The 12,384-nt window shown below is 46.3% G+C and overlaps 1 protein-coding gene across 1 annotated transcript; it reads left to right on the forward strand.

The window, feature by feature from the left end:
* Positions 1-6,309: 6,309 nt before the first annotated feature.
* Positions 6,310-7,428, forward strand: LOC136493973 (defensin-like protein CAL1). Its single transcript, XM_066490103.1, has 2 exons — positions 6,310-6,751; positions 6,875-7,428. The coding sequence occupies exons 1-2, from the start codon at positions 6,685-6,687 to the stop codon at positions 7,057-7,059; spliced, it is 252 nt and encodes an 83-aa protein (XP_066346200.1). The 5' UTR covers positions 6,310-6,684; the 3' UTR covers positions 7,060-7,428.
* Positions 7,429-12,384: the final 4,956 nt, after the last annotated feature.

Consider the following 12,384-nt stretch of genomic DNA (forward strand, 5'->3'; position numbering starts at 1 on the left):
TCCGGTATTTGCCCAGCAATGGTAAAATTATTGTTCTCGGGTTGGTTCGTCGGTAGTTCCGACGTAAGTCGGGAGTTCCGGCAATGGTCGGGAGTTCTAACATCTCGCGCTTTAACTGACTTGAAGAGGTCACTGTGGTGGTCATATCGGACGTGTTCGGTATTCATACCGGACATGTCTAGTATGGACGTGTCCCGGCTTTCATCGAGAGTTCTGACGCCTCACAACATCACTGTAACTTACTTACCGTTGGCGCAGTATGTCCGGTATGGCAACGGCTATAAAACGGCTAGTTTTTTCAAGGGGGCTATAAATACCCCCAAGCCTCCACCTTTGGAGGCTGCTGATTCTGCTGATACACACACACATTTTTGAGCCTTGCCAACTCTCCCAACCCTTTCTTAGTGAGTGATTGATCAAATTTGCCAAATCAAATTGTGGGTTGAGAGAAATTCAAAAAGAGAGCAATCCAACCACTTGAGCACTTGTGCATATTGTCAAACTCATGATTTGCATTTGTTACTCTTGGACTCTTCGGTCCTAGACGACTAGGCGTCGCTGGAGAGCATCTGAGAGATTGTGGTGTGCCTCGGAAAGTTTGTAACGGTCGATTCCGCCGCCTCGGAATCAACTAGTCGAAGGAGGAAAAGGAGTTGGAAAAGACTCCGGCTAGAGTGACCTTCGTGGTATCCTCTAGGACTGACCTTTGCTGGGTCGCCCGCAGCCCCCTCAACGGAGAGTAGGACTCAAACGAGTCCAAACTTCGATAAAACAAATATCATGTCTCAATTCGTATTTCATTTCATATTTGTATTGCTCTAGCTCTTACCTCTATGTATTTTGTCATCTCCAGTAGATACCTATAGTTTGGTTTGAAGATAGAAATCAAAGGGAGCAAGTTTGGAGCTGTTCTGCAGAAATCGTGTATACTGGACACGTTCGGTATTGATTACTGTGGCAGGCTGTTCTGCAGAATACGTGCATACCGGACACGTCCGGTATTTCCTGTCTGTGCTGAATATATTCATTCTCTGTTCTAACTTTGTGTTGCAGGGCTGTAGCTTCTAGATATATTCTTTATACCTTGTATACTTTGTGGCTAACTTGTGAGGGGTGGTACTACTCTTTATTTGGAGTTTCCATTTTGGAAACTCCCTTTACTAATCATTTCCGCATTTAAAGGTGTTAATTTTCAGAAACTCCTATTCACCCCCCTCTAGGCGACATCCTAGGTCCTTTCATGCCACCCGCCCCTCGGGTGCGCGAGGGTCCTGAAGACCTCCCATGCCCCTCGCCTAGGACCGCTCGACGTCGGCGCACCTCCAACGCAGAGCCGCCCGGTCCCGGGCGCCGACGCATGTTGCTGGGGCTCCACGCTCCAACTCTAGCCGGGCCACGTCCATCGGCGGGTGCGCCCGATCCCACAGTTGCCCACGCACCACCTCCTCGCCGCCAGTGAGTACTCCCCCAGCCGATATTGACCTTGCCCTGGCGTTCCTCTGCTCTGCTCTGCCGCGAGGTAGGGGAAGAGGAGTGGGAGCAAGAATAGAAACTTTTCCAGGGTTTCCAATGCAAACCGGTGACTCTTATGAATAGTGCAGCATATTGTTTGGGCAGTGTATTTTTGTAAAGTGCGGGGGCTCAGTGAAAAGTGCCGCCACCGCCTTGCCTTGGCCGCGTGGGCCGGTAGATGGGCCGCTCACGTCCACGCCGCGTTGGGCCACACTCGCCGCGCCATGGGCCACGACCTGTGGCCGCGCACGCCTCGCCCCGCCTGGGCCTCCAGCCGCTGAGCCGGTGGCTGGCCGAGCGGGCAGTGCTGGGCTAGGCTGAGTCCACGAAGCTTTTCCTTACTGGTTTTGTGTTCTGTTCCAAAGCAGTGATCTTGTAAAATTGATAATAAAATATAGAAAAATCATAAAAATGCCAAACCAATTTTGTTAAGTTTCTAAAATCATGGTCTATCTAATAGTGTATTTTGTTTGCATAGGTTCTGTATGTTTTTAGGGTTGCTCTAATTATTGTTAAGACATAAACTTGTTGGAAATTCCGTGATAAATCGGTGATAGTGTTAGCTCTAAAAATTTTACAGTAGGTTAGAAGTGTTATCAGGTGTTCTCTGTAGTTTTTATAGCCCAATAATAATGAGTTTACTAGAGTAGTTAATGTGCCCTAGTTTCAAGTATATTAAATCATTAATAAATCAAAAAGAGACTTGATTTGGTAAGAATTAGTACTTGTTGATGAAAATGATACTTTGTTTAGTGAAGTTAATACTTAGCTAATATATTAGTCATAGGAGTTAGCTTGTTAGCTTGGTTTGTGCACTCGTATTTTAAGAATTATTGTTGCATTTTGATTGATTGCGCCATCCCTGCATTTGCATCAATACATATCATAATAGGAACGACGGTGGATCGATGGTATCAAACCGAGTAGCTGAAAAGATGGTGCCAGGGATCAGGACACAAAGATGGAATACTAACTTTTTGTTATATGTTATCCAGGCATGCCCCGGTGCATAACCCCTACTTTTCTGCACTTTATATTATGTTTGTGCATTAAGTTTTATGGAGTTGAATGAAACCCACTTGCATATATATATATATGTATATATATATATATGTATATATATATATATGTATATATATATATATATATGTATATATATATATATATATCCTATGAGTCTTACTAGTATGACAGTATCGCGTAGATTGCTATGCTACAGGACTCCGAGGCCTTGGTGTCCAAGTTTGGACGGGGACCTAGACCCCGTGATAGGAGGGTAGTGGGTTGGTCTTGCTTGTGCCTAGGGTACAAGCGGGGTGTGTGTTTCAGGGTACCCAGCTGGGATACATTGGTCCACGAATCGTCTGGTGATCCGGTACGACTTGTCTACAGTCTAGCACCGTAGTAAGAACTGGAATATGAAAGATGTAAAACTGGTTCTGATTGCTTACCACCTGCTTGAAAGTAGTATAGGTGCTTACATAGAATGGTTAGTTAATGAACTAATGAAGACTGCTAATAACATTGAATATAAGGACGCATGTTTAGTAATGCTCCTGCATATGCAATAAACCCACAAGCCAGATAGCCTTGCATACCCTTAGAGTCTTTTATTTTCTCCTAACGGGTAAGTCTTGCGGAGTACAATTGAGTACTCAGGGTTTGTTCTACCCTGTTGCGGGTGACAGGCGGATGCTAGAGCTGACACTTGTATGCGGGAACCTCCTGGTGGGCTCAGCGAGGATTCCTTTACGCTGCGATCATAGTTTTTATTTATAACTCTCACTAAATATTTTTATAAATAGAAGTTTTATAATTTGTTGTCATAGTTTACATATCTATGCTTCATCATGTCATGAATAGATATTTATTTTCGCTGTAACTCTGATCACATGTTTATATTCCGCTGTTAAATTAAATTGTTCATACTCTGAGAACATGATCATATTCCGCTATTATAAACAATAAATATTATACTCTGATATTCCATGAAAAGGGATGTAAGAAATGGCTAAAATGTTGTAAGTTTTATTCTCTCATTTGTGATCCTGATAAAAAATGTGGATCTTCGGGTTCTCCCTTGGGGTGTGCTCGACGGAACTGCGTAATTCAGTATCCTCCCTTAAGTACTTAGTGTCTAATGGAAGATAAGTACTCCTAGGAGGCATTAGATTAGACGATTCTACCACAAGTGGTATCAGCGCATAAATGAGGAAATAAAGCTCCGGAACCTATTTCTAAAATAAAATTTGACAACAAATTCTTTTCAAAAGAATAGGACGTTTGTATGCGAAGTTATATAAGTAGCCCTATTACTATGGTTATGTATCTAGGATAGATGATACTCTGCTGACTTAGGTGGGCTTAATCAAGTTTTCTGCAGGTACACTAACCCTGAGCATAGTCCTATAGTATCGACTAGCTACAGTGAGAGAATGATGTGCTAAAAATCTAAGAACGGTTGCCCATCCCTAAAAATACGTCATGCACAGCCGTCGGGGCACGGCGCGGTCGGCTCGACTCGGCGAGGCGGGTCCGCGGCGGAGCACGGCCGGCGGGGCGAGGCGGGCTCGAGGCGAGGAGCGCCCAGAGCGGCGCGGCGTGGCGAGGCGGATTCGGGGAGGAGTGGAGTGGAGGAGGCGGGCCGCCGCGGGAGGAGTTGACGAAGGAGAGAGCGCCAGGGGTCCGCCGCCGGGCGCGAGCTCGGGGGAGCCGCCGTCGCAGCAGGGGCAGCCCTCGCCCTGCGCCACGCCCGCGCCCTCGCTGGTGCGCTGCCGCGTCGGTGCCCATGGCCACAACTGGGGCCTGCCCGCGTCGGGGGACTCCCACGCCTGGGGCGCCTGCGCAAGGCCGCCGGGCCCTGCCTGCGCCGGTGCGCCGCCACGCCGAGGGGCGCTCGGGCCCACCAGCGCCGCCGCGCCGAGGGGCGTCGTGGCCCCGCTGCCGCCGCTGGTGAGGTGCTGCTGCCGCCTGGGGAGAGAAGAGAGTGAGGGAGCGTGGAGAGAGAGAGAGAGAGGAGAGAGAGAGGACGGATATCATCGGCGGCCGGCGGCGCATGCAGGGAGGCACGGGATCTGCGGCCGGTGGGATTTGGGGGCTTCCTGCTCGGGGCCTCTATTGGAGAGGTAGAGTTATGGGTACGTAACTTTTTTTTACTGTGCGTTACCTAAACTTTAAAATGGGTGTCAGTTTGGGTTCACGCTGTTTGAGTCAGTCTTAGAAACGTGAAAGCTGGTTCTGTTTACTCAGTTCACAACCCCTATTTCTTCGTTGATGAGGACGTCATTCCTGTTGGGGCTGCTTTGCATGCTGCGATTGCAGAACTTTACTTTACTGAGGGCTCCTCTCTCAACAAAGACTCATAGCTTCTCGCTCGTGCGGTTGATCTTTGGGTTGAATCTATAGCGTCCTCAATGTCCAAAATACTTTACCATTCCGCTGGCATCTATACTTAGGATTTTTGGCTCCACTTATATCTACCTCAATTTATACGTAATGGGACCTTGTTTGGGTTGACGTGTATCATCTCAGTCCATGTGTGTTTTAGTGGGGTGGAATTTACTCAATCCACCTCAATCTACTCCAACTTACATGGACGGAGGTGAATACATATATATCCAAACAAGTCCCGCAGTAAATTTGGCTCCAACATTCACCTCAATCTATATATAATAAAGTAAATTAAATAAAAATTAATTAATTTTTCTGTCTAAATTATTCTAATACATAGGGATTAAGTTGGATACAGATACAGCGAATCAACAACTCAAATCGCTGCTCACGTGGACCGTTCATCCATTAAAGTACTATCAAACAGTAGCTTTGTCTGGTCGGTGATGCTACCCCTAGATCCGTAGCCTGCCAAGCACTATCACACTTCATACGCACACGCGACCCTTGGCCCCTTTCCTCAATCTAACGCACTACCGTAGAGCTCCGGCTCTAGCTAAAACAGATTTAGCTGTGACTTTACTAGTGGAGTAGATTTATTGGGAGAGTTAAAGCAGTTTTTGGATCATTTGGTAAAACAGGTTATCTGATGGTTGAAGAGTGAGAAATGTCTACAACACCCTCCTTTTATTTTTTATTTTATTTCTTTATCATTCGGTAAAACAGGTTAGAGTGAGAAATGTCTATAACACCCTCCTTTTATTTTTTATTTTATTTCTTTATTTTCTTTCTCACTTTATTTTCCCCCTCTCCTCATCCTTGTCTTCACATTCAACGTACCTTTCCTCCTCTCAGTCTCCTCGTCGTTCTTATCTTCTCCACCAGGCAACGGAGAACGGACGCACGCCTGCACTCTTCCTCTTCCTCGCAGCGTTTCTCCGAATCCTGACCTCCCTCACCTCTAACTCGTCTTGGCGTTCGCACGGAGGATCCACAGGGGATGCGCGCGCCTGCGCTCGTGCTCCGACGGCGCCTCACCATTGCGGCCCGTGCTTGCGCTCCGACGCAGCTCGCCGTCGCGTCCTCCAAGGGGCCGCCTCGCCGCGCAAGGAAGAAGAAGGCAGGGGCATCCACGACCAAATACACTATGGGCCCACGCGCGCCTGACATAGAGCCGATGGGAGCTGCATTTTTTTGGCTTCACCTGCCAAAACCGCGCTGTAAGAGCGCAATTCACGGCCGCTCCGCGCGAGGATCACTTTCCTAAACCCGTTTGGTAATCGAAGCTGAAAAACGGCTCTAGGAGCTGCCCTGGGAGCCATACCAAACGGCCCCTACATTCCACAGACATCCACGCATGCACTGATGCGCCACCTCTACATCGGCGCACAAATTCATTTTTTTTCTGCACCCGTACTGTGAGCAGTGCAATTTCACTTGTGCCGAGAGGCCCGAGACAAGATTGTCGGGACACGACGAGCAAAGCTCCAAACTTTGCACCGACCAGGTTGCAATGTTGCATTAGAAAAATGTGCTGACTCAGCTTTCGATTCGATCCATCATAGGGAGTATTGGCGAAAATTAAACAAATACGGGACTTGGATTTCCAACAAACTCTAGCCTCTAGCTAGGCCTAAAGCCCTATGTAAACCCCGACCCGTCGTCGTGCCGGTCATTCCAGTAATCCAGTTGGAATTGCATCTGGAGGTGTCCAGCCAGTCTCCCGCTCTCTGTTGACAAAAGCCGTCAAAGTAGTGTAGTTCAGTCGTTCAGTGTCAAAGGATGGCGTCGACCTCCAGCCGCATGGTCGCATCCGTCGTCGTCTTCCTGCTGCTGCTCGCCGCCTCAGGTGCATGTCCTGCATAGCACGCGCTAGCTAGCTCGTGCCGTACTGTTTGTAGTAGCATGAATCTTGTTTCGTTCTGACATGTAGCACGGCGTGCACCGCCGTTGCTTAATTTTATTCGCGCAGAGATGGGGACGACGAGGGTGGCTGAAGCGAGGCACAGGCACTGCTTCTCGCAGAGCCACAAGTTCGTCGGCGCCTGCCTGAGCGAGAGCAACTGCGAGAACGTCTGCAAGACGGAGGACTTTCCGTCGGGCGAGTGCAAGTGGCACGGCATAGTGAGCAAGTGCCACTGCAAGCGGATCTGCTAGCCGGCAGCCCCCCGCCGGCTGGCCGGCTCCAATCCGGTTAGCTGCACTGCATGCAGCATTGCAGCAGCATGATCGACCTGCCGGCTGCCGGCCGGTCTGTTTGCGTTTGCTGTTATTTGTTGGCGTTGCGCGTCACCGTCCCTGCTGTGGCGCGCGGTCACCGCCTTACGTACGTGCGTGTCCGTGTGTCTTCAGTTTACTCTTTAGACGTAACGTGGCTGTGAGTGAGTGTGCGTGTCTCGTGAACCGGCTTCACGCACTGTGGTTTTTACAGTTTCTAATATGTTTTAGTTACCTGGAATAATAAAGTTTGTCGTCGTGCACATTGTGTTTTAGTTAGCTGGAATAATAAAGTTTGGTTGCTTTGCTTTTATCATGCCGCATTGTATCGTGCATAGGACCGTCTCCAACAAGGGAGACCTAAATACGACACCTATTTCCGATTTTGGGGTACGTACAGGGAAAGGTAATGCACCCATAACTCAGACCTCTCCAACGGCGACGCAAAAGCAGAGTCCCGTCCGCTGCGTCTCGCGAAGAGGAGATTCGCGTCCGGGCCTGGGCTAGCGGCGGCGCCCAGCCTTCACCGGCCACCGGCGCGGGGCGGCGCTCACCCTTCACCGGCGCGCAGCGCCCCGGACTTCACTGACGTGTGACGGCGCCAGAGCTGCTCCTCCCGGCCAGCGGTGGTGCCCAACCTTCACCGGTGACTTCAGCGGAGGTCCACGTGAACCTCCGGCGAGGCCCCATGGACGGCATGAGCTCCTTCCCCTCCCCTGTCCCTCCCATGGATGGCGCGAGATGCCCCTGCGCCGGCTGCCCAGATCCGGCGGGTGCGGGGCGAGCACAGCCGAGTGTGCCCCCTGCCCTAGCTCCGGCGGGTACAGCCCCTGCGACGCGACCGGCGGCCACGACAAGGCCATCCCATCGAGCTGCAGGCGCGGGCCCTCCCTCTCTGGCTTCCGAGCTGCCCCTCCCTCTCCGGTTGTCCCTCTCCTCAGATCCGTGACGGTCGCGCCGGCGTTCATCGACAGCGCCACCGCCCAGAGCTTCTGGTGGCGCAGACCCGTCCCCTGCGGTGCTCGTGCTAGCCGGCGGAGGTTGCGTGCGCTTGTCGGTGGAGGTCGCGCGCGGAGAAGAAGGTGCAGCAGACTCCGCTCGGAGATTTGCGTAGCGAGGAGAGAGGCGACACTTTTTTGTCTCTCGTTTGGGCCGGCAGGCAAAATGCGTGGCGTGGATGGGTCAGCCGTTGGAACCGGTATTCGATAAGAAAAAACACTGTGCAAGACTTATTTTTAGGTTTGGGTAGTCCGCTGGAGTCAGTCTAAGTAGAAGCAAGTTAAATGCATGCATCGGTCAAAAAAGAATATTGTTTGGTTGATCGTATGAGCGGTTTGGTTGTAGGCCACTGTGACCCACGCTGCACCTGCGGCAACGCCACTGTTGTGGCTCTGAAAATGGCCACCATAGTCTGTGGAGAGAATCTTGTCGTTTTAAACTACATATTCTCGTGGCCGGCTCCGTTGAGTCACCAACCAAATACATACGACTTAGATTTCTGTGGCGACAGAGTTTGACAAAGCATATTGGAACGTTCATGGTCGTTAAATACATCTCCAAATTATAGATTTTAAGTGACCATGCAACAAGCTATATGTTCCATTGCAATTCTTGAATACATTTTGCACCAATAGAACTGTAGAATCTATACCACCGCATGCATCGCCCCTGAACCTCCTTTCTCACAAATCTAATATAGCAGCCCTTTAGCTTCGAGTGAACCATTCCGTGGACCATGGTCGTGGTCCCCGAGCGTCTATACAGTTTCTTCTTTTGTCTCTCATTTTATTTTTATTTCCTTCCTTTTCTTTTCCTTTTTATCATATTAATGTACACATTTCTCCTACATATACTAATTTTTTAGGTCAAATTTGTCGAGAACAAATTATGTTAAAAAGTTGTGCTAGATAAGTTCCATATATATATATATATATATATATATATATATATATATATATATAATGTTTCTAAGTTACCTTATTTGTAAAATTTATTATATAAAAGTTATGCTAAAAAGTTATGTTAGTAAATTGTTACATAAGTTTGTCTATCGATAATTATGAACAAAAGTTGGGTTTTAAAACTCATGTAGAAAAGTTGTCATGATAAATTGTCTATAAAATAAAATTATATTAAAAACGTGATGATTATCGGTTGTGGATTGTGGGTGATAAGTTATATGATGCAAAATATTACTTCCTCTATCCCTAAATAAATCAATTCCTAGAATCCGTGGCAGTCAAACTTTTTTTTTAAGTTTGACTAATTTTATATCAAAGAGTAACAACATATATGACATAAAATGAACACCTTATGAAAATATATTCTATGATAAATCTAATGAAACTAATTTGATACTATAAATCTTAACATCTTTTTCTAGAAATTCGATCAAAGTTTAAAACTTTGACTTAAAACAACTCTAGGAATCTATTTATTCAGGGACAGAGGAGGTATGCACAAAAGTTGTGTGGTTATAGTTTTGTAGTAGTTTTCTAAAAGAAGAAAGTTGCCAAAATATTGTTTTCAAAAAGGAAAACTCGCCGGATTATCTGGTCGTTAACATTTGTGGAGCCGCTTTTTTTTTCTGATTCTAGTCAGGCTCTTAAATCATTGCTGTGAAAAATACAAACGGGCATCTAAGCATACCGACCAATCCTCACGAAATAGAGTTGTAGGTACCGGGAAAGCTCGCTCCCACTTGCACGCAAGCGCATCATTGTCCGATGTGGATGTCAGGATGTGTGCGTCGAGCTGGACGGCCGCTGGGCACTGGAATCTGTCACGCTGGTGCCTGGAGGCTGGAGGTAGTGACGTTCGTCTTTGCGACGACGAGGAAAAGCCCGGATCTGGCCCCCCTTCTTCCACGATCAAAGTCGACTATGACAACCAGTATTGGAGCTGTCGACCGCCAATTGGTTCTTTTGCAGAATGCACGACAGTAAATTTAATGTAAAAATTATATTTTATAAAATCCAATAGAATTCCGATATCATAATCAAAATTCTACGAGCTGATACTATGAGGCAAGAAAAATATCCTACCAGAAGGAATGGCTGAAATTTAAGTGTAGTAGACTTTTCTTTCTTTCTTTTTTGTTTGCGATTCCGAAGTACAACGCAGGCACGCACGCAAATCATACCCATATGAGCGTCTTCGGAGACTGGACCGACAAATCCTCGAGATTAACGAAGTTACTATAGACGTCTCACCGTCGATGGCAACGTCGCCCACCAATTGGTTCTGTTGCAGAATGCACGACCACGTTTGCTAGTAAATTTAATGTAAAAATTATATTTTATAAAATCCGATAGAATTCTGATATTATAATCAAAATTCTACGAGCTGATACTATGAGGCGAGAAAAATAATCCTACCAGAATCTCAATATTCCTAACCATCTTAGTTACGCCTGATTGCCTGCATGCTGTACATTGTCGGCACCCGAAACCGTGAAAGCTCATACCCACTTGCACACAAGAATAGTATCATAGTCGGATGTGTTCGTCGACTCGTCCTTGCATTGCATGATCCATCCTGTTCGAGCTGTCGACCGCGAATTGGTTCGGTTGCAGAATGCACGACCACGTTTGCTAGTAAATGCAATGTAAACATTATATTTTATAAAATCCAATAGAATTCTGATATTATAATCAAAATTCTGCGAGCTGATACTATAAGGCAAGAAAAATATCCTACCAGAAGGAATGACTGAAATTTAAGTGTAGTAGACTTTTCTTTCTTTCTTTTTTGTTTGCGATTCCGAAGTACAACATAGGCACGCACGCAAATCATACCCATATGAGCGTCTTCGAAGACTGGACCGACAAATCATCGAGATTAACGAAGTTACTATAGACGTCTCACTGTCGATGGCAACGTCGCCCGCCAATTGGTTTTGTTGCAGAATGCACAACCACATTTGCTAGTAAATTTAATGTAAAAATTATATTTTATAAAATCCAATAGAATTCTGATATTATAATCAAAATTCTACGAGCTGATACTATGAGGCAAGAAAATATCCTACCAGAAGCTGATACTATGAGGCAAGAAAAATATCCTACTTCCTAACCATCTTAATTACGCCTGATTGCCTGCATGCCGTACATTGTCGGCACCAGAAACCGTGAAAGCTCATACCCACTTGCACACAAGAATAGTATCATAGTTGGATGTGTGCGTCGACTCGTCCTTGCATTGCATGATCCGTCCTGTTCCAGGAGCTTCGTGTGTGTATCGCCTTTCGAAAAGAAAGAGTTGATTCCGCATTCCGGCAAAATGGGTGACGCTGAAGTGGTGACGAAGCCTTGCAAAGTTGCAACCGGGGCCTACTGGGTATGATTGGAAACGTATTGATTGGGACAACATTTTAAATGATGCTCCATGGGTTCACTAAAAAAATGCAATTATGAGATGCGTGGAAGTCAAACTAGTTTAACTTTAACCGACAGTGGATATTATTCAATTATGTCTCCAACTAAGTTTATTATGAAACTATATTTCATAATTAATTTAATGGTATTTATTTTTATTATAATTGTTAGTGAACTTTTATATAATTTTGGTCAAACTTAAACTACATGCGGATGAGGATATCATAGGGTGGAGGCTCGGTAAAAAGGGGGAGTTTTTTTCCCGTCAAATCCATGTATGATGCACTGACTTGCAATGAAGCAGGCTCCTCGTATAAATACATCTTGAAAAGTTCCTACAAAGATCAAGATTTTCATGTGGCTTATTGGAGAATAATGCCATTCTTACTAAAGACAACATGATAAAAAGGAAGTGGAAGGGGGATCCATCATGTTACTTCTGTAATCAACTTGAAAGCATTGCTCATCTATTCTACTCTTGCAGTGTAGCTAAAATAGTTTGGACCATAGTTGCCTTAGCTTGGTGCTAATGATATTCCCAGCTCTCCTCAACAGTGTTGGAAATGGTGCAAGAAATGGCTCTATGTTTTTGGCATCGTTGCCACCTGCTGGGCAATTTGGAAAAGCCCGAAATAAGGCCTGCTTTGAGTGCAAATTAATTCACAATCCTGCATAAATAGTGTGTCATGCTAGTGCTATTATGCGCTTTTGGACAGGTCTACATGCTGACAGTGATTAGGAGGTATTGATAGATTGGGAATTCAATCAATGTTCGAACAAGATTACGCCAAAATCAAGAAAACCATATGGAACATCCATGAGAGGGATTACATGCATGCTTAGAGTTATGTCGGACATCATCGTCTTGGCATGCCCATAAACAAAACTC

This window comes from Miscanthus floridulus, chromosome 11 (assembly GCF_019320115.1).
Source record: "Miscanthus floridulus cultivar M001 chromosome 11, ASM1932011v1, whole genome shotgun sequence".
Lineage (NCBI taxonomy): Eukaryota > Viridiplantae > Streptophyta > Magnoliopsida > Poales > Poaceae > Miscanthus > Miscanthus floridulus.

Bases quoted from the DNA above. Each gene is read 5' to 3' on its own strand.
- LOC136493973 (XM_066490103.1), top strand. From the start codon at position 6,685: ATGGCGTCGACCTCCAGCCGCATGGTCGCATCCGTCGTCGTCTTCCTG. The intron at 6,752-6,874 runs GTGCATGTCCTG...TTATTCGCGCAG, and splicing joins GCTGCTGCTCGCCGCCTCAG to AGATGGGGACGACGAGGGTG.